At 52.6% G+C, this 21,640-nt stretch overlaps 1 protein-coding gene across 1 annotated transcript in view; it reads right to left on the bottom strand.

The window, feature by feature from the left end:
• Positions 1 to 21,260, bottom strand: part of TACC3 (transforming acidic coiled-coil containing protein 3) — a 94,118-nt gene extending 72,858 nt beyond the window's left edge. The window contains exons 1-5 of the mRNA XM_075346805.1: positions 21,166 to 21,260; positions 5,417 to 5,579; positions 5,122 to 5,258; positions 1,977 to 3,455; positions 1,166 to 1,220 (exon numbers count right to left, since the gene is read on the bottom strand). Coding sequence (XP_075202920.1) covers positions 1,166 to 1,220; positions 1,977 to 3,455; positions 5,122 to 5,258; positions 5,417 to 5,578 — 1,833 coding nt within the window. The 5' untranslated portion in view covers position 5,579; positions 21,166 to 21,260. The remainder of the gene's footprint in view (positions 1 to 1,165; positions 1,221 to 1,976; positions 3,456 to 5,121; positions 5,259 to 5,416; positions 5,580 to 21,165) is intronic.
• Positions 21,261 to 21,640: the final 380 nt, after the last annotated feature.

Here is a 21,640-nt window from a genome sequence, read left to right as displayed (position 1 = left end):
ATGGTGAAACTGATGTGTCCGTATGATACCTCAGGTCAGTAGCTGTTAATGTATAATTTTATCTAGAGAGGTTAAAAAAAAAAAAAAAAAAACCGTAGCGTTCTCAATTTTTAGGATCTGCATCTTGACTGGTGTTTTTAATACCATTTTTGTGCGGATGGGACGTTTTGATTAAACACACACCCCTTTTGGAGTTTGGACTTTTTTGCCCGCTGTGCCGTGTACCGATCAGGTTAAGGAATTTTATATTTTGATAGATTGGACATTTCTGAACGCAGCAATACAAAATGTGCATTTTTGTTATTTTTTTTTTTTTTTTTAACAGTTTTATTTGCAATGAGGTGATTTGAACTTCATTTTTTCATATCTATTTTTTTTTTTTCTATTTTTTAAAATTTTACTAGTCCCCCTAGGGGACTTTATGTCTGCACAGTCTGTTCGCTTGTTCATTTCTGCTGATCAGAGCTGCCCAGCTCTTATCAGAAGAAGTGCAGCCTTTTCGGTGTGAGTGGCTCTCAGTTGGCTCACACAGGAAATAAGTCATGTTAGCGACAGGCGTCATCACATGACCTGCAGCTACCATCGGCTCCACGTGATTCAGTCATGGGGCCTTCGATTGCTGCAGTGAACAGGGCGTTCCTCGCTGTGGCCATTTAAAATCACGCTGTCACATTTTGACAGCGCGATCTAAGGGGTTAACAGGCGTGGCTGGATCGCCCCACATGTCTGCTGTTCAAATCAGCTGACATGTGCAGGGATCACCGCCGGCTCACCGCAGCAGCCGGCGGGGATTACCCCAACATTATCAATGAAATCAGTACGTCCTAGGTTGTGAAGGGGTTAAAGACTGCATATTTTTGCAGATTTAATTCTTTTTCTTTAAGTAAAATTGGTTAGCGTAAGTAATGAGAAAATAAAGGAACAAGCATTATGTACCCCATGGATTCCCTTTGCTCCGGTGATCTCCTTAGAATTTGGAACCAATCACAAGCGGTACATTCAATAACTCACTGTTGAGTCAAAAGAGTGGCTGCAGGGGGGGGGGGTCACGTTAACAGCTAACGAGATATTGTCCCTTTTGGTACTTGTGGGGGTCACAAGAGTGGAGGCAATAAAGCTACAGGGATATAAAGGGACTAGTAAAGTAGAAGTGATGATTTCTCACCTTCTGTGTGAGGTCTCCAGTCTTCTCCTCAGCTGCACTTGGCTGCTTGACACTTCTACAATACAGGAATAAGACTTGAGTTGTGCATTTCCAGCGCAGTGGAAACGTTACTGTCAAGGGAGGAATTTGGGTTAAGACTGCTAATGGAGTCTTTGTTTGGTATATCAAAGACTGTGCCGTATTAGCTGTATACCAGTGCCGATATATCAATGTATCAGACAGACCATGAATACATAAGACATGTTCTCCTTGAGCCAGCATCACCAACTGAACTCGTGTATTGGAAGACACCCATTATACAGAAATGCTACTTTGGCCTTGAAGCTAAACAGGGAGTTCTCCACTCCTTAATTTCTCACAGCATCTTGTAAACACATTTGTTCATTGCACATTCTTTCTGTGTGAACATTACTGATAAGACTTTTACTCATTATTTGAAAACTTCCATTATTTGTACATCTGTTCACTTATCCTTGGTAACCCCTTCATGACTATACAACTTTGAACAGGGAGTATTTTAGATCTGTGCAATTGCTACATAGACAGATTATACAACTACATCTACATTTTGATTATTTACATACAGATATTCTTATTACGTTTAAACATACTACAGCTCAGACCACCTTCACATTACAACTAGAGGTTTTTCATATTACATCTTCTGCATAAACCCAGGAGACCACGGAGAATCTTATCTAACTCAACCCAAGAAATAAACAGTTTAAACCATCATGGTTTACCAGAGATATGGCTTTTGTCTTATCAGCCCTCATACAATCATCTAGTCTGGAATTCACAAAGTTCTCACCTCTCAATGTTTCCCGATGCATCGCCGTCCCCCTTCTTATTCGGCTCCTCCACGGCTTCACCAGCTTTAGGTTGACAGTCCTTTTTCTCCACAGATGGAACATCACCGGCTGCTTTCGTCACTTTGGGGGAACCGGCAATCTTTGTCCCTCCGCTTCCGAATGGATTGAAGTTGGGATCGTCAAACTTGTCCCAGTCAAAGTTGTAAGAAGCTTTGGGAACGATGACTTCTCCAGGTTCAGACGACTGAGGAGGAGCTTGCTCTTTAGGTTTTTCTGGCACGGCGGCTTCCTTGGGCGCAACTTTTTTCTTTGGCAAAGATTTGATTCCAAGACGTTTCCCCAGCAATTTGGGTGGTGGCTTTCTGACAGGAGCATCACCTCCTCCTCCAAAGTCAAACTCCAGTTTCATCGGCCCTCCTTTAGGGCCGGCCTCAATTTCAGAACCTAGATTCTTTGGGGAGTTTTGTAGCTTTGAGCCGCCAGTGTTAAATGGATCAATACAATCAATTTGGTCAGGGTCAAATTTGTAAGCAGCTTTTGGGAGTGGGGGAGAATTTGGAACGTCGGGTGGTGAGGTATTGTTATCCACGCTATTCGGGTTTTGTACCATTGCAGCAGCAATGGTGTCCACACTAACGGCCTCTGTCTCCGCTGGAGGACTGCTCCTATCTACATTTGCTGCCATAGGTGTCAGCTCCTCAGGGGTGGGGCTCAACTCAGTCAGAGGAACAGTATCATCTAGTGAAACTTTACTGGATATATCATTACTTCCAGGACAGAGCTGTACAGTTACTGGAGAATCTAGATGTGATGGGCTAGCCTGTAATAATGACATAGCCTGATCGGCAAGAGACGTGTCAACAGGTGCCTCTGACATGCTCTTCCCCTCCAACTCTGGCGGTGGCTCAGCCAGGACATCCGCAGGCGGCTCAGCCAGGACATCCGCAGGCGGCTCAGCCAGGACATCCGCAGGCGGCTCAGCCAGGACATCCGCAGGCGGCTCAGCCAGGACATCCGCAGGCGGCTCAGCCAGGACATCCGCAGGCGGCTCAGCCAGGACATCCGCAGGCGGCTCAGCCAGGACATCCGCAGGCGGCTCAGCCAGGACATCCGCAGGCGGCTCAGCCAGGACATCCGCAGGCGGCTCAGCCAGGACATCCGCAGGCGGCTCAGCCAGGACATCCGCAGGCGGCTCAGCCAGGACATCCGCAGGCGGCTCAGCCAGGACATCCGCAGGCGGCTCAGCCAGGACATCCGCAGGCGGCTCAGCCAGGACATCCGCAGGCGGCTCAGCCAGGACATCCGCAGGCGGCTCAGATTTCACTGGTGAATTCATCATTTTATTCCCGCTTTTGAAAGGATTGATTTCACCTAGGTTGTCAAAATCAATTTTGTATGCTCCCATGCTCATCAATGGAATCTCATCTTCAGGAAGAGTGGTGGGGTCACTTGTAATATTTGGGTCTCCCGTATTCAAACTGTAAAAGGAGAAAGGGGAAGTAAAAATGAGTAATTGCCAAGTTCACATAATACGTGGAAATCTTGTAACAACTGATGACAATTTGACCAAAACCCACAACAATACATGAGTCACCATCCTTAAAAAGAATGTTCAATATTTAGGATGTCGTCAATTTGAGCTCAGTGGGGAGGGAATCGGACACCCGGCATTCTCACCGATTAGCTGTTACAAGCTTCCGAAGTCAAGCCGCAGTACCTGAAACGGACACCAGTCTTCAGCGCTGTTCACAACAGTTTGAGACGCAACTGGACCTGTTATTGGCTGATCAGTTGGGTACGCGGTTCCACCGATCTGATCATCTCATGGCAGAGCAGTTCTGCCAGCAGTGTCTGACCGGACATCAGACTTAAAATGATGGAGCTCTGCAGAACCCCATCCTCATGGCCAAGCAGAGGAACCCCGAACAATAGGTGGCTTATTCTATAGACTGGAGATATACTTCCAGAACTGAAAGTTTTGTAAATGTGCCGCCCCTGCATCCGCGGTGGCTCAAGAGGGCTCCGGACCTGGGGGTCGTGCGGCCCCTCAAACAAATGGGGGGGTGGGGTATGTACAGGGGATGGTGTGGAAAGTGGAGTATCACCGCTGCGGCTGTGAGTACCCAGTGGTGATTGTGTGGGCAGCCAGGTGTTTACCCCTCCACGGGTAGGGGAATGCCCCAGGACTCTGATGGTGACAGGGATGTTCTGTTGGAGAGGTAAGGGTCACTTGCGTACTCAGTCCAATAACGCTGACAACTGTAGTAAACCAAAGTTCTGGATACCGCTGCGAGGGAGCACGCCTGGGTCCCGTGCCCGTTGGCGTTGCCTGTTAGTCTGACCTTTGCCTTGGCACCTTGTCTTTTAGTTGGTCCCTATAGTGTGAAACTAGTCAGGTCCCGCTCCCCAGTATGGCTAACTGGGTGAGCTTGCTCTCAGGGTTCACGCTTGGGATTTTCTGGACCGTATGTGTGGAAAGTCCTATCACCCTTGTTGCGCTAGTACCCAGATTTTGGAGCGGGTGGAGAACGGATCTTTAAGGCTCCGTCCTCGTCAGGTAAATTGTCAGGACGCCTGAAGCTACTCCCTGACCTAGGGTCCACGTACCCAGTTGTGCTCTGGCCCCTGCCCGGTGATGGTACAAGGCCGCCGGCTGTCCTTGACAGTCCTTGCCCCATGTCCCGATCCCCTGCGACCGGGGTCCAGCTCCTACCAGGCCCAGACCAACGTCTGCCACCTAGTAGTTTCAAGGAGCCCAGCTCCTGACTTGTGACCTCTCTCCTGAGAGTCACCAACTGACTGCCTGACTGACTCCCCCTTAAGCAACCCCCCAAGTGGGTGACCCTATTCCACTCAGGTTGTCCACTGGTGTGTCTGGTGGGTGTGGTGCAGAGTGTTCCTAGGATTTTAATTAGCTTGTTCTTGGCAACACCAATGGTTAGGGACCCTCAACCAAGGAGGAGGTGGATATTGTACAGAAGGGCAGACTGCACAATACCCTGTGAAGACCTGATAGGCCAGGGCGTCACATACATCATGTACAAGGTCTGTCCTGGTACAACTTAACTTACAGGGGGGCATTTAGTGGAGGAACTTTATAGCCAAAAGTTTAGAACAGGACGCCTAGCTCTAGTGGAAACTCACCGGGTGGAGGAGAGCTGCAGCTTCTGCAGCGCATCGGTGCAGTCGTCCAGTGTGAAGACGCTGTCCTCCTTGGTGGCCACGCTGGGAGTTACAATCCGGTGAGTCTGAGGATCCCTCATCGGCGTCTGAAACGTCACCTTCAAAAACAAAAAAACCCACACAAATCACACGTTGCCTACAAGAAACACATGTGGCTATATAAAGAGCTTCCTGTGCCCCGGCCGGGAGCAGGGCTGCTATTATGAAACCAGATGAGGACTTTCCACAGCACAGCTGCAATCATGGCTCAGCATACCTTCATGCCTTTCACCGCACTCTTCGGAGGCAGATTATCCTTCTGTGATGGACGCAGGATGGAGGGGCGGCCGGTGCTCTGAGGAGGGGTGAACAGGAAGTCACACGACTCTGCCGCTATGTCGCTCCCGAAATTCTCATCGTTCAATATCTGCAGACTCATCCTACAGAGGAGAGAAAGGACGCAGTGAGGACCAGAGGCAGGAAGGCAGGTCACCTGCCACCCTCTTGTGTGAGGAGACTTATGGTTGAGAGTGGACATGACCACTGCTGACAGTCAGTGGCTGAAGCTGTCACTCCCCCCTTCACCGGGAGAGGAAGCCAAGACTTCTGGAGGACACATGCCATATGGAAAAGAAGAGGGGGTCCCGTAGCTATGTGGGATACAATTTTTTTTTTTTTAAAAAAAATCAGATAATTTAACATTTTTGGTTCAGAGAAAATACCCATACCAGCAAGTATATTAAAAATAAATAAATAAATAAAATAAAAATCCCCATCCCACCCCCCTCATCCAAACAACTTATTAGCATACCTAACGGCCAAGTTTTATAAAGTTATTTTTGGGGTCTGGAAGGGGAGTCAGGGCCATGGTGCAACTTCATAGAATGCAGCCCAGGAGCCGCAGAAGGGGATTGTCACAAACCACCGGGGGGGGTCACTCAGAAATCCCCCGCGCTGGCTACCAGTACGTCACAATCGGGGGGTAACAAGTGGGGGGGTCACCCCTCCTTTATACCTCCCGACCGACAGAGCACGTGATGCGCTCTCTAGCGCCCCTCTTATAGTCAGGCCAATTATGGAATTGCCCGACAATAAGCAAGGAGGCCGCTATACTACTTATGCCGATTATTGAAGGGTCCCCGGTGAGAGTAAGGTATATATTCCCCCGACCTCCGCGGGCGGAATATATAAAATCTCCCCGAATCTCACTGGCCTCCCCACAATAATCCTTGGCACAATTCGCTGCCACCAACCGATTTACGGTAACTATTAGCCGAACACACAGACGTGGGATTCAAGATCGAGATAACAGAACAGCCCAAGATTAATTATATAATTTAATCAGCCTAAAGCACACTAGAAACTACAATATATACAATAGGGAATCTACAGAATATACATATGTCAGAGTACAGTTACAATCAAAGCATGGGTTACAAACAGGCATACACAGTTCCAGCAGTTACCTTGTTGCGTCTGGCCACAGGGGGGCGCTGTACCCAGGTTTCTAGGATCCTTCCCACAGATGTTTCCTACACGTGCCCCCAGCGAAAAGAACACTGGAAAATGGCCGAAGTAGGGTTATCAACCTGGGCAAATCCAGGTCCCCTCCTACCTTAGTGACCTCAGAGGGAGCACTGCTCCACCCCTGGCTTGAGTTATGGACAATCCACAACATGGAATATGGGCCATAACTTTGCCTGGGAGCGTCGTAGGCGGACGCCAATGCTCTCATTGTGACAGTTATGAATTTAGCTACAGAACGAGGGGACTCATGACCTGTCTGCCAGTTCCCCATTGGCTGATATCACGCCTGGGGCATTTCCCAATGTCCTGCTCCCATAAAAAGGGTGTGCCAGCATCGTCCGCATGCGGAGACACCATTTTTATGGTTGCCATATTTATCGGAAATATGGCTTGCGAGATATGAACCATTTTTTACTGGAGTCGTTCTGTCTGGCTATTTCCATAGCCTTGCTAACTAGCTAGCAGCCCCCACTACAGGGTCACGGCAGGGAGTCATCCTGTGTCCATTGTCCCCAAGCCACCTAATTTCCATATCACAGGACATGGCCATGGAGGTGTAAGTGGAACACTGAGAACAAGAAGGGAGGGGGCACTGCCAGGGAGTGATGAGGGATTATGACTGGAGTCATAATTCATCTTCATATCCCGGGATTTGCCTCACACCTCCCCCCTTTTGAGGGCGCTAGGGGGCAGCACACTCCGGTGTTCCCCCGTGCGCCCGTCCGCGACCTCTCCTTGTCGGGACAGCCCGTCTGCGTTACCGTGGTCACGGCCCCTTTTGTGGCGAATGGTGAAGTCGTATTGCTGGAGCGCAAGGCTCCATCGCAACAATCGCCCATTCGTCCCAGAGACGGTGTGCAACCAGCTGAGGGGATTGTGGTCCGTCTCCACGATGAAGTGGCGCCCGTATAGATAGGGTTGCAGACGCTGCAGGGCCCACACTATGGCCAGGCACTCCTTCTCCATCGTGGAATAGGCAACTTCCCTTGGTAACAGCTTCCTGCTCAGGTACAAGACTGGGTGCTCTTGGCTCGCAGAGTCCACCTGGCTGAGCACCGCACCGAGGCCGAAGTCACTGGCGTCGGTCTGTACTACAAACGGCCGCGTGAAGTCGGCTGCCTGTAGCACGGGCGGGCTGGACAGGGCGTCCTTTAGGGCCCGGAAGGCTGTCTCGCAGTCCATTGTCCAATCGACTGCAGAGGGCAGCTTCTTCTTGGTGAGGTCCGTCAAGGGCTTTGCCAGGCTACTATAGCATGGAACAAACCTCCTATAGTACCCAGCGGTCCCCAAGAAGGACATCACCTGCTTCTTGGTCCTGGGGGTGGGCCAGGATGCGATGGCCTCCACTTTCTCAGGCTCGGGCTTCAGTGTTCCCCCGCCTACCCGGTGACCGAGGTACTGGACCTCGCTCATGGCCAGCTGACACTTGCCCGGCTTGATGGTCAAACCTGCCCGGTGGACCCGCCTGAGCACCTGTGCTAGATGCTCTAGGTGATCTTCCCAGGTGGGACTGAAGACGGCAATGTCATCCAGGTACGCGGCCGCGTACCCTTCAAGTCCCTTGAGCAGGGTGTTGACCATCCGCTGGAAAGTGGCAGGGGCATTCCTCATCCCGAATGGCATCACCGTGGACTCGTACAGTCCAAATGGGGTAATAAAGGCAGAGCGTTCCCTGGCCTTGTGAGTCAGGGGGATCTGCCAATATCCCCGGCTCAGGTCCATGATGGTCAGGTACTGAGCCCCGGCCAACTGATCGAGCAGGTCATCGATGCGTGGCATTGGGTACGCATCGGCGACCGTGACAGCATTGAGCCCCCTGTAGTCCACGCAGAACCGAGTGGTTCTGTCCTTCTTAGGGACGAGGACTACAGGCGAGGCCCAAGCGCTGTTGGATGCCTGGATCACCCCCAGCTTCAGCATCTCGTCAATCTCCTGGCGCATGTGTTGCTGCACCTCCAGGGAGACCCGATATGCTGAACGCCGGATCGGGGAATGATCCCCAGTGTCCACGTGATGGACAGCCAAGTCAGTCCTTCCGGGCTGGTTGGTAAACAACCCCCGGAAGGGGAGGAGGGTGGCCCACAGCTGGGACCGTTGGTCTTCCAAGAGCTGGTGGCCAACCTCCACATCCTCAATGGATCCGCCTGCCCTAACCTGGGCTAGCATATCCAAGAGGGTTTCCGCTTCTCCCTCCTCGGGCAGGTTGCACACGGGGAGCGCACATGCCTCCCGCTCATGATGTGCCTTCATCATGTTCACATGGAAGGGCTTCCGCCTTCCACGGGCAGGGTCCAGGGTGACCAGGTACGTTACAGGGTTGAGCTGCTGGTACACGAGGTATGGGCCTTCCCAGGCTGCCTGAAGCTTGTCCTGTGGTACGGGGACCAGTACCCACACCTTTTGACCCACTTGGTAGGTCCTCTCACAAGCGTTCTGGTCGTACCAACGCTTCTGATCGGCCTGGGCTTGAGCCATATTGTCGTGTACCAGTTGCGTCAAGGCCTGCATTTTGTCCCGGAAGCGCATGACATACTCGATAACCGACACTCCAGGGGTGGCCAAATCCCCTTCCCAAGCCTCTTTCACCAGAGCCAGGGGGCCCCGCACACGTCGCCCGTACAGGAGCTCAAACGGTGAGAATCCTGTTGAGGCCTGTGGAACCTCCCGGTAAGCAAATAACAGGTGTGGGAGATACCGCTCCCAGTCACGCCCATGGGAGTCGACCAACATCTTAAGCATCTGCTTTAAGGTGCCATTGAACCGCTCGCACAGGCCATTAGTCTGTGGATGGTACGGGCTGGCCACCAGATGTCGCACCTGGACTTGCTTACAGAGGGCCTCCATCAGCTGGGACATGAATTGGGTCCCCCGGTCAGTGAGCATTTCCTGGGGAAAACCCACTCGGGAGAAAATCTCCAGCAATGCGGTGGCCACCTTGTCAGCCCGAATGGACGACAAGGCCACTGCTTCTGGGTACCGGGTGGCATAGTCCACTACCGTCAGTATGAAGCGTTTCCCGGAGCTGCTGGGGATGGCCAGCGGGCCGACCAGATCCACAGCCACCCTCCTGAAAGGCTCATCGATGATGGGCAGAGATACCAGTGGGGCTTTGGGGCGTGGCCCCACCTTCCCCACTCTCTGACAGGTTTCACACGAACGGCAGTAGGCAGCCACATCGGCCCCCATTTTTGGCCAGTAGAAATGCTGGTTTAACCTGGCCTTGGTCTTAGCGATCCCTATGTGTCCGGCCATCGGAATCTCATGTGCGATCCGCAACAACTCCGTCCGGAACGGATAGGGTACCACCAACTGTCGGTCCCTGGGCCACGCCTCCGGTGAACCCTGCTGGACCGTGGCCCGGTACAGCCGTCCTTGGTCCCAGACCACTCGCTCCGGGTCCGAGTCCGAGGGAGGCTGTGCCGCCTGCTCCTTAAGAGCTTTCAGGCTGTCGTCAGCTTCTAACGCTGCCTGAAACCCCTGACTAGATGTGGCCAGAATCGACGAGACTGTCACATCTTCAGTCAGTACCCCGGGACCTGTGTCCTGGCCTCCACCTGACTCGGCTGCCACTTGGTCAGAAGGGGAAGAGCTATCGGACCTCCGGGAGGCCCCTTGGCTTCCAGCACTCCCACTGCGGGTGACAGCGGCCACAGCCGCTGCGACCGTGGGTCGTGCCTGCTCCTCCTCCGTTCCTGACCAAGTCGCCGGTTCAGGCAGACCTACCTGGCTTCCTGACACCCCGGTTGTGGGGGAACCATGCACCGAGATCTTACCTGGGAGCACTTCCGCTCCTGGACCGGCCCCAATCTCACCTGCCTGTTCCCCTCCTGCAGCAACAGAACCCCGCTGTGAAATCTCTGGGGACCCCACATTTGCTGTGGTAGCCCCCACCCCACACACTGGTCCTCCCCCTGCAGCACCCTGCTCTCTGCTTATCCCTGCAGAGGGCAACAGATCCCAGCTCACAGGCTGGTTACTTGTAGAGGCATTGTCACACCTTTCTCTGACCCCCTCCCCTGTCACAGCTGCAGCTGAGTGTGTGTCTATGGTGTCTATGCAAGCAGAAATATCAGAGTTCACTCCCTCCTCCCTTACATCATTCATAGATAACACATTAACATTGTTAGGAGTCATGTCAGTACGGGCTGAAGGTTCAGCCCTTGGGGGGGGCCCAAACTGGGAGGTTATCTGCCCCAAATCTGTCCCAAGTAGCACGTTTGCAGGGATCCGATCAGTTACCCCCACCTCCCTCACCCCCCGCCCTGCGCCCCAGTCCACATAAATGTCAGCAACAGGCAGCGCCGGGTCAGTGCCTCCAATCCCGGAGACAGCGAGGGTTTTTCCAGGGATCAAGTCTTGGGGGGACACCATCTCAGGCCGCACCAGAGTCACCTCCGAGGCGCTGTCTCGCAGTCCTATGGTCACAGACCGGCCGACGGTGACAGGTTGGAAGCTGTCCAGGGACCTACCACCACCCCCACCCACACAATACACCTTGGGCGGCCCTTGGGACGGGGACGGAGCCGGGGCCTTGGGACGCTGAGGGCACATGGCCTTGAAGTGTCCAGGTAGGTTGCACTGGTGGCACCGTCTTGGTTCCGCCACGGGCCTGGAGAGGGGAGTTGAGGGGGACACCCCCTGCAGTCTAGGGGCAGGTGGGGCAGTCGCAGAATTCATCTTACCCCCTCTCCAGGTGCTGCTGGTGGCCGCTCTCCTGGCCTCAGGGGCCCGGTTGTTGGTGTAGTCATCGGCAAGGGCAGCTGTAGCCGTGGACCCCTTTGGCTTCTGGTCTCGGATGAACTGGCGGAGATCCTCAGGGCAGTTCCACAAGAGTTGCTCCGTGATGAACAGGTCCAGGATCTCCGGTCCGGTGGAAAGCTGCAGGCCTTGGGTCCAGTGGTCGGCAGCTCGGGCAAGTGCCCGCCGGTGGTCAGCCCAGGAGTCCTTTGGTCCCTTCTGTAGGCTCCGGAACTTCTTGCGGTAGGACTCCGGAGTGAGGTTGTACTGTTGGATCAGGGCCCGCTTGATGGTGTCGTAGCCCTGATCTGCCTCAGCAGGCAAGTCCCCAAGGATATCCAGGGCCTTACCCCTTAAACGGGGGGTCAGGTATTTGGCCCACTGGTCCTTGTCCAGATGGTGCTGCAAGCAAGTCCGTTCAAAAGCAGTCAAGAAAGAGTCCAAGTCTCCATCCTTCTCCAGCACTGGGAAGTCCTCAACACGGACCTTTGGAAGTTTGGTGTCTCGAAGGTCACATGTGGCTGATGAGGGCCGGAGCTGAGCTAGCTGCAGCTGGTAGTCACGGTCTGCCTGTCGCTCTCGCTCTTCACGCGCTGCCTGCCGCTCTCGCTCCGCAGCCTCACGCTCTGCGTGCCGCTCCGCAGCCTCAGCGTCACGCGCTGCCTGCCGCTCTGCCCTGCGCTCTGCCAGGAGTTCCTTGTAGCCCTTCTGGTCTCCAGCCTGGAGAAGGGCCATAGCCATTTGAAGAAGGCTATCCGAGCCTCCCAGGCTCGGTGGAATGGCACGTGGTGATCTGCGGCACGCTGCAGAGCTAGGCGATTCACTGTCCTTTTCAGAGCGGAGGGCTGGCATCTGGCTCGTTGAGGAACCTTGGGTGAGCTCCTCCTCATCTTGTCCAGCAGTGCCAGGTTGCGCAATGTCCTCGGCAGAACGGTTTTCTGGCGTCGAGCTCCTGGAGGACTCGTGGGCAACCTCCTCATTGCTGTCCACGGCACCGTCCTCCCTCTCTTCGGCTCCTGCCTTAGCATTGGCCAGTTGCATAGCTCTGATCCTGGTGCCATCAGCCATTCTTGCAGACTTTTGGTCACTGACACAGAACTGACACCTGATGCCTCCACACACCTTACAGTATCTGCACTCTGACACTCTAGTGTTGAGCTAGTCTGAAGACCCCAGCAGCCACAGCTGCTGCAGGCAGTCTTTAGTGTCTGGGAGTATGGGTCTCACACTCACACACACTATTATCTCGATCCCACCGCTGCCACCAATATGTCACAAACCACCGGGGGGGGGTCACTCAGAAATCCCCCGCGCTGGCTACCAGTACGTCACAATCGGGGGGTAACAAGTGGGGGGGTCACCCCTCCTTTATACCTCCCGACCGACAGAGCACGTGATGCGCTCTCTAGCGCCCCTCTTATAGTCAGGCCAATTATGGAATTGCCCGACAATAAGCAAGGAGGCCGCTATACTACTTATGCCGATTATTGAAGGGTCCCCGGTGAGAGTAAGGTATATATTCCCCCGACCTCCGCGGGCGGAATATATAAAATCTCCCCGAATCTCACTGGCCTCCCCACAATAATCCTTGGCACAATTCGCTGCCACCAACCGATTTACGGTAACTATTAGCCGAACACACAGACGTGGGATTCAAGATCGAGATAACAGAACAGCCCAAGATTAATTATATAATTTAATCAGCCTAAAGCACACTAGAAACTACAATATATACAATAGGGAATCTACAGAATATACATATGTCAGAGTACAGTTACAATCAAAGCATGGGTTACAAACAGGCATACACAGTTCCAGCAGTTACCTTGTTGCGTCTGGCCACAGGGGGGCGCTGTACCCAGGTTTCTAGGATCCTTCCCACAGATGTTTCCTACACGTGCCCCCAGCGAAAAGAACACTGGAAAATGGCCGAAGTAGGGTTATCAACCTGGGCAAATCCAGGTCCCCTCCTACCTTAGTGACCTCAGAGGGAGCACTGCTCCACCCCTGGCTTGAGTTATGGACAATCCACAACATGGAATATGGGCCATAACTTTGCCTGGGAGCGTCGTAGGCGGACGCCAATGCTCATTGTGACAGTTATGAATTTAGCTACAGAACGAGGGGACTCATGACCTGTCTGCCAGTTCCCCATTGGCTGATATCACGCCTGGGGCATTTCCCAATGTCCTGCTCCCATAAAAAGGGTGTGCCAGCATCGTCCGCATGCGGAGACACCATTTTTATGGTTGCCATATTTATCGGAAATATGGCTTGCGAGATATGAACCATTTTTTACTGGAGTCGTTCTGTCTGGCTATTTCCATAGCCTTGCTAACTAGCTAGCAGCCCCCACTACAGGGTCACGGCAGGGAGTCATCCTGTGTCCATTGTCCCCAAGCCACCTAATTTCCATATCACAGGACATGGCCATGGAGGTGTAAGTGGAACACTGAGAACAAGAAGGGAGGGGGCACTGCCAGGGAGTGATGAGGGATTATGACTGGAGTCATAATTCATCTTCATATCCCGGGATTTGCCTCACAGGGATTCTTTTAGTTTACTAGGGAAAAATCTGGTGACAAGTTCCCTTTAAAGGCACCAAGACCCACGGAAGTGCTGGGGATTCCGGAACATGTGCAGTGCGCATCCATCCGCCTTCGGAAGCCATCAAGAGTGAGGTATGTGCAGCGTCGCACAAGCACCCAGAACTGCTCGTGGTTCTGGGTGCATATTGCACCTGACCGGTTCCCTTTAACGTCCAACTTATTGCACTGGAGGGGAAATGGTGGAAATAAAGTCACAGGATGGAGGAATGTGACTGATCTAATGAAAAAAAAAATGTTAACATTTTCAAAACCAGTCTTAAATGCACACGTGAAAATCAGCAAAATCCGCTGCTGGCAGCTCTTTTTACAATTGCAGACCAAATGACGTCCCAGATGTGCTCAATGGGAGACGAGACTGGAGACGCTGCAGCTATGGTACTGCGTTTAGGCAGTGTTGAAATACGGCTCTTGGGACGCTTGGAGAAATGGCCACGACACTAGTTTCAGGATTGATTAGATGTTACTCTCCGAGCCTAGGGCATCATCAGTGTCTACACAAGGCATCAGACATTGAGCTACGAGCCAGACGTCCAGCCCGAGGTGGACCTACGCTCTCAAAGACCTTCACTGTGCATAGCAAGACGGCAGTGGAGGCTGGAATGGAGGTTGTGTCCTCAGAGATCAGTGTCTCTTGTGGTCTAGATCTAGAGACAAAAAAAAAAACCCATGAAGAGGCCTTCACAAGGGAAGGTCACACCAGTCCAACCCCCCCCCCCCTCCGGATTACAGAGTGGGGGGCATAATGTACAGAAAAGGTTTCAAACACGCGGCCCTTCAGGCTGCTTCTTGCGGCCCGCAGGCCTGTGGACCCGGTAAAGATGGCGGCCGGTGCAGGGGCCGCAGCTGCCAGCGCTTTATTTCACCTGACCGTTTTGCTTATTCTGCGCACGTTCAAGTTCTCGCTGCAGAACTCAATAACAGCCGCCCACCAATCAGAGGCAAGCACCTGTTACGTATGACCTCAGCTGCTCGCCTGTGATTGGCCAGTGGCAGTTGTGAAGAGAGAACTAGTCTCTGCGCGCACCGGCAAAACGTTCAGCGGTGACAGCAGCTGCGATTACCGGGTCCACGTGCCGCCGCTGAGGGAACAGAGGACAGGTGAGAAGAATGTTTTGGTGTGTGGTTCTGTTGCTACTACAAGAGGGCGTCCTGCATTAGGGGTGGGGGGCACATTCTTACAAGACGGAGTCTGCAATGGGGGGGGGGGGCACATTCCTACAAGAAGGCGTCCTGGGGGAGGGGGGGGGGGGGCACATTCCTACAAGAAGGCGTCCTGGGGGAGGGGGGGGGGGGAACATTCCTACAAGAAGGCGTCCTGCATGGGGGGGGCACATTCCTACAAGAAGGCGTCCTGCATGGGGGGGGGCACATTCCTACAAGAAGGCGTCCTGCATGGGGGGGGCACATTCCTGCAAGAAGGCGTCCTGCATGGGGGGGGCACATTCCTACAAGAAGGCGCCCTGCATGGGGGGGGGGGCACATTCCTACAAGAAGGCGCCCTGCATGGGGGGGGGGGGGGGCACATTCCTACAAGAAGGCGCCCTGCATGTGGGGGGGGGGGGGCACATTCCTACAAGAAGGCGCCCTGCATGGGGGGGGGGGGCACATTCCTACAAGAAGGCGCCCTGCATGGGGGGGGGGGGGGCACATTCCTACAAGAAGGCGTCCTGGGGGAGGGGGGGGGGGGGGCACATTCCTACAAGAAGGCGTCCTGGGGGAGGGGGGGGGGGGGAACATTCCTACAAGAAGGCGTCCTGCATGGGGGGGGCACATTCCTACCAGAAGGCGTCCTGCATGGGGGGGGCACATTCCTACAAGAAGGCGCCCTGCATGGGGGGGGGGCACATTCCTACAAGAAGGCGCCCTGCATGGGGGGGGGGCACATTCCTACAAGAAGGCGCCCTGCATGGGGGGGGGGGGCACATTCCTACAAGAAGGCGCCCTGCATGGGGGGGGGGGGGGGGGGCACATTCCTACAAGAAGGCGCCCTGCATGGGGGGGGGCACATTCCTACAAGAAGGCGCCCTGCATGGGGGGGGGGGGCACATTCCTACAAGAAGGCGCCCTGCATGGGGGGGGGGGCACATTCCTACAAGAAGGCGCCCTGCATGGGGGGGGGCCCCATTCCTACAAGAAGGCGCCCTGCATGGGGGGGGGGGGCCCCATTCCTACAAGAAGGCGCCCTGCATGGGGGGGGGGCCCCATTCCTACAAGAAGGCGCCCTGCATGGGGGGGGGGGGCCCCATTCCTACAAGAAGGCGCCCTGCATGGGGGGGGGGCGCATTCCTACAAGAAGGCGCCCTGCATGGGGGGGGGCCCATTCCTACAAGAAGGCGCCCTGCATGGGGGGGGGGGGGCCCATTCCTACAAGAAGGCGTCCTGGGGGGGGGGGGCGCATTCCTACAAGAAGGCGTCCTGGGGGGGGGGGGCGCATTCCTACAAGAAGGCGTCCTGGGGGGGGGGGGGGCACATTCCTACAAGAAGGCGTCCTGGGGGGGGGGGGGGGGGGGGGGAGGGGCACATTCCTACAAGAAGGCGTCCTGGGGGGGGGGGAGGGCACATTCCTACAAGAAGGCGTCCTGGGGGGGGGGGGGAGGGCACATTCCTACAAGAAGGCGTCCTGGGGGGGGGGGGGGGGGCACATTCCTACAAGAAGGCGTCCTGGGGGGGGGGCACATTCCTACAAGAAGGCGTCCTGGGGGGGGGGGCACATTCCTACAAGAAGGCGTCCTGGGGGGGGGGGGCACATTCCTACAAGAAGGCGTCCTGGGGGGGGGGCACATTCCTACAAGAAGGCGTCCTGGGGGGGGGGGCACATTCCTACAAGAAGGCGTCCTGGGGGGGGGGGGGCACATTCCTACAAGAAGGTGTCCTGGGGGGGGGGGGGCACATTCCTACAAGAAGGCGTCCTGCATGGGGGGGGCACATTCCTACAAGAAGGCGTCCTTAGGGGGGGGGCACATTCCTACAAGAAGGCATCCTTGGGGGGGGGCACATTCCTACAAGAAGGCGTCCTTGGGGGGGGGGGGGCACATTCCTACAAGAAGGCGTCCTGCATGGGGGGGGCACATTCCTACAAGAAGGCGTCCTGCATGGGGGGGGCGCACATTCCTACAAGAAGGCGTCCTGCATGGGGGGGGGCACATTCCTACAAGAAGGCGTCCTGCATGGGGGGGGGGGGCACATTCCTACAAGAAGGCGTCCTGCATTGGGGGGGGCACATTACTACTGGACGGAAATAAGGATGGGCACATTACTACAAGGGGACAAGGATGGGACACATTGCTACAAAATGGGGAACAAGACATTACTACAAAATTACTATGTGGTGCTAATGGTAAAAAAAAAAAGAAAAAATGAAAGATGTTCAAAAACTGTGATCTACAGGTGTATAGAAAGAAGAGAAATATAATTATATATATATATATATATATATATATATATATATATATATATATATATATATATATATATATATATATATATATATATATATATATATATATATATATATATATATATATATATATATATATATATATATATATATATATATATATATATATATATATATATATATATATATATATATATATATATATATATATATATATATATATATATATATATATATATATATATATATATATATATATATATATATATATATATATATATATATATATATAACCACTAACAATGTCGCTTTGTCCTGAAAGGAATGCGGCCCTTGATTCAATTGTGGAACCAGTGGGGCGGCCATTTCCCCATTCACCAGTGTCTCAAAGGCTACGTGCGCACTAGAAAATTGACCTTTGTTAAGAAAAATCTGCACCCTCTGGCAGAATACGGCACCTGCGTTTTTTGCCGCGGTTTTCCCCAGCATTTTCTTACCATTATCTATGGCAAAAACTGCAGGGGCCTGCTGAAAAGAAAAAAAAAGTGACATACTCATTCTTTTTGCTGCAGAAATTCTGCAGCAAAACCTGTAGGGGGGGGGGGAAGAGTGGGAAAAATAAATAAAATAAAAAAAAAAGTGTGCACACAGTATTTTTTTCCCATAGGTTTTGCTGGGGAAGGATTGCAGAAAGGTTATGAATATTTTCTGAAGCAAAACACAGAAAAGCTGCGGCAAAAAAAAAAAAACAAAAAACGCAGCGTGCGCACAGGGCCAAAAAGCGTTTTTTTTAACACAACACCAAGACACATGTTGCTCGTTCTCCTGTGAGCCACCTGGACGCCTAAACATTCTGCCATGGCCTGCAGTCTCCAGACTTGTCTCCCATCCAGCACATCTGGGACTCATTAGTTGGTAATTGCACAGGGAGCTGCCAGCAGAGGATCTTGAGGATTTCCCCAGGTACATTCAGTGGCAGAAAATTCCTCTGGTGACCATTAAAGGGAACCAGTCACCACTTTTTTGCGTATCAGCTGCGGCCACCAACACCAGGCTCTTAGGCTGGTTTCACACTACGTTTATTTAACATCCGTCCTGAACGTTTTTTTAGCGGAAAAGCGGATCCTGCTTTTACTGCAAAAAATGCATATGTTATTTTGCAGGATCCTGCACTGGATGTTTAGGGGCGGGCACTGGAGTCATGTGATCGGGAGTGAGGGGAGCTAGACTGGGAGCCGGCTTCTGACAGCTGCAGACGCTGGTAACCAAGGTAAACATCGGCCTTGGATACCCGATATTTATCTTGGTTACGAGTGTCTGCAGCTGCTAGGAGCCGGGCTGCCTGCACGCGTAACCAACGTAAACATCGGGTAACTAAGAAGTGGTTACGCGATATTTACCTTGGTTACGAGTGTCCGCAGCTCTCAGGTGGGAGAGAGGAAGGGGGAGAGACAGAGAGAGAGAGAGAGGGTGAGGGAGGGAGAGAGACAGATCACGCGAGACTGGTCCTGGGCATGCTCAGTACTTTCTGGGCATGCTCAGTACAAAAGCAGGATCCTGTCTATCAGCATGCCAGCGTTCACCTGCGTTCGCGTGCTGTTTAGTCAGGATCCGGTGACTTGCAGTATTTGGACGCAGCTCAAAAACGCTACAAGTAGCGTTTTTGAAACACGTTAAAAAACTGCAAGTCACCGGATCCTCACTATAACGCACGCAAACGCAGGTAAACGCATGTTGACGCGAGTCCATTGCAAATGCATTGAAATGAAAACGCATTTGCACTGGATCCGCTTTTCCGCTAAAAAAACGTTCATGACGCATGTTAAATAAACGTAGTGTGAAACCAGCCTTATATACACCATGTTAGAATGTGTATATAAGAGCCCAGGCCGGGGGTATAACAAAAAACACTTATAATACTTACCTAACGATCACTCGGTTGGCCTTATGGGCGACTTATCCGATGCTGCCTCTTTTGGCCATCTTGGTTCTTCTTCTCTAGCCAGGGTGCAGGACGGGTCCGATGTCATGCACACTCGCCGGCATTCAGGTCCTGCGCAGAGCAGATCAAAGTACTGTAGTGCGCCTGCGCAGGAGCGGCGAGTGTGTATGACATAGCCGCGTCATGCACCCAGGCTTCAGAAAGAGGACGAAGATGGCCGAAAGAGGCGGCGCTGGCACCGGACAACGGAGACGCCCATTAGGCCAACAGTGCGACCGTTAGGCAAGTATTATAAAGTGTTTTTATGTTATACCCCCGGCCTGTGCTCTTATATACACCATGTTATAATGCTGTATATAAGAGCCCGGTGGTGGTGGCCGCAGCTTATAAGCCAAAAAAGTGGTGACAGGTTCCCTTTAATAACCTCGGTGACGGCAGCTGAGGCCGAGGACTCCAGACTGAAGAAATCATGAGGTTTTGACAATTTTGTTTCCATTTTTGTCAGTCACAGGCAAAAAGGAAGACATCAGAGGGGCTACTATATCAAGTAGCTTCTGAATGCCAAGCTACATACAAGTGATGAAATGTACACAGTGACTGCACCAGCAGAATAGTGAGTGCAGCTCTGCAGTATAATACAGGATGTAACTCAGGATCAGTAATGTAATGTATGTACAGTGACCCCACCAGCAGAATAGTGAGTGCAGCTCTGCAGTATAATACAGGAGGTAACTCAGGATCAGTAATGTAATGTATGTACACAGTGACCCCACCAGCAGAATAGAGAGTGCAGCTCTGCAGTATAATACAGGAGGTAACTCAGGATCTGTACAGGATCAGTAATGTAATGTATGTACACAGTGACCCCACCAGCAGAATAGAGAGTGCAGCTCTGCAGTATAATACAGGAGGTAACTCAGGATCAGTAATGTAATGTACACAGTGACTGCACCAGCAGAATAGCGAGTGCAGCTCTGGAGTATAATACAGGAGGTAACTCAGGATCAGTACAGGATAAGTAATGTGTGTACACAGTGGCTGCACCAGCAGAATAGCGAGTGCAGCTCTGGAGTATAATACAGGAGATAACACAGGATAAGTAATGTAATGTACACAGTGATGACACCAGCAGAATAGCGAGTGCAGCTCTGGAGTACAATACAGGAGATAACACAGGATCAGTAATGTATGTACACAGTGGCTGCACCAGCAGAATAGAGAGTGCAGCTCTGCAGTATAATACAGGAGGTAACTCAGGATCTGTACAGGATCAGTAATATAATGTATGTACACAGTGACCCCACCAGCAGAATAGAGAGTGCAGCTCTGCAGTATAATACAGGAGGTAACTCAGGATCAGTAATGTAATATACACAGTGACTGCACCAGCAGAATAGTGAGTGCAGCTCTGGAGTATAATACAGGAGGTAACTCAGGATCAGTACAGGATAAGTAATGTGTGTACACAGTGGCTGCACCAGCAGAATAGCGAGTGCAGCTCTGGAGTATAATACAGGAGATAACACAGGATAAGTAATGTAATGTACACAGTGATGACACCAGCAGAATAGCGAGTGCAGCTCTGGAGTACAATACAGGAGATAACACAGGATCAGTAATGTATGTACACAGTGGCTGCACCAGCAGAATAGTGAGTGCAGCTCTGGAGAATAACACAAGCTATGACCCCTCCATAGCTGAGACCCGGACCCCGCACACGGTCTCTCCCCATGTGCCGCTCACACACCGGCCCCCGCCCCAGTCGCAGCACCTCCCGCCACTCACAACACCACGTCGTCTCTGCCGCACGTTACCTGCCGTGCTGTCGGTGCCGCTATTTAACCCCACGTCTCGCTCTGCTCCGCCGTACACCGCACTGCTGCAGATTCGATTTGAAATTCGACTGTTCGCGGACTGTGACCAATCACAAAGCAGGGAGGGTGACAGCGTCATGACGCAAATACGAACCCGCCAATCAGAGATCAGGAAAGTGCTTGGGGGTGACGTTGCGATGGAGCGAGCCCGGAGTTCAGCGCATGCGTGCTGCACGTCAGCTCGCTGTAGTTCAGAGAGTGAATGACGTCACCCCCTGTGAGCACAGCCTGATATCTAGGGATGAGGCTGAAGTGCTGAGCTGCCGCATACCTGAACTATCGCGATATAATCAGTGCATAAAAATCTGTTGGGTCACCCACAAAGCAGTGCAAGAAATGTGCCCTTGTCTGACAGTGATCGTCATTAACCCCTTCAAGCCCTTTGTCAGATTATTCCTCCTCTTCTTCCATACTT

Source organism: Anomaloglossus baeobatrachus, chromosome 1 (assembly GCF_048569485.1).
Source record: "Anomaloglossus baeobatrachus isolate aAnoBae1 chromosome 1, aAnoBae1.hap1, whole genome shotgun sequence".
Taxonomy (NCBI): domain Eukaryota; kingdom Metazoa; phylum Chordata; class Amphibia; order Anura; family Aromobatidae; genus Anomaloglossus; species Anomaloglossus baeobatrachus.
Note: the sequence above shows the minus strand (reverse complement) of the source record. Positions and strands in the feature narration are given on the sequence as shown.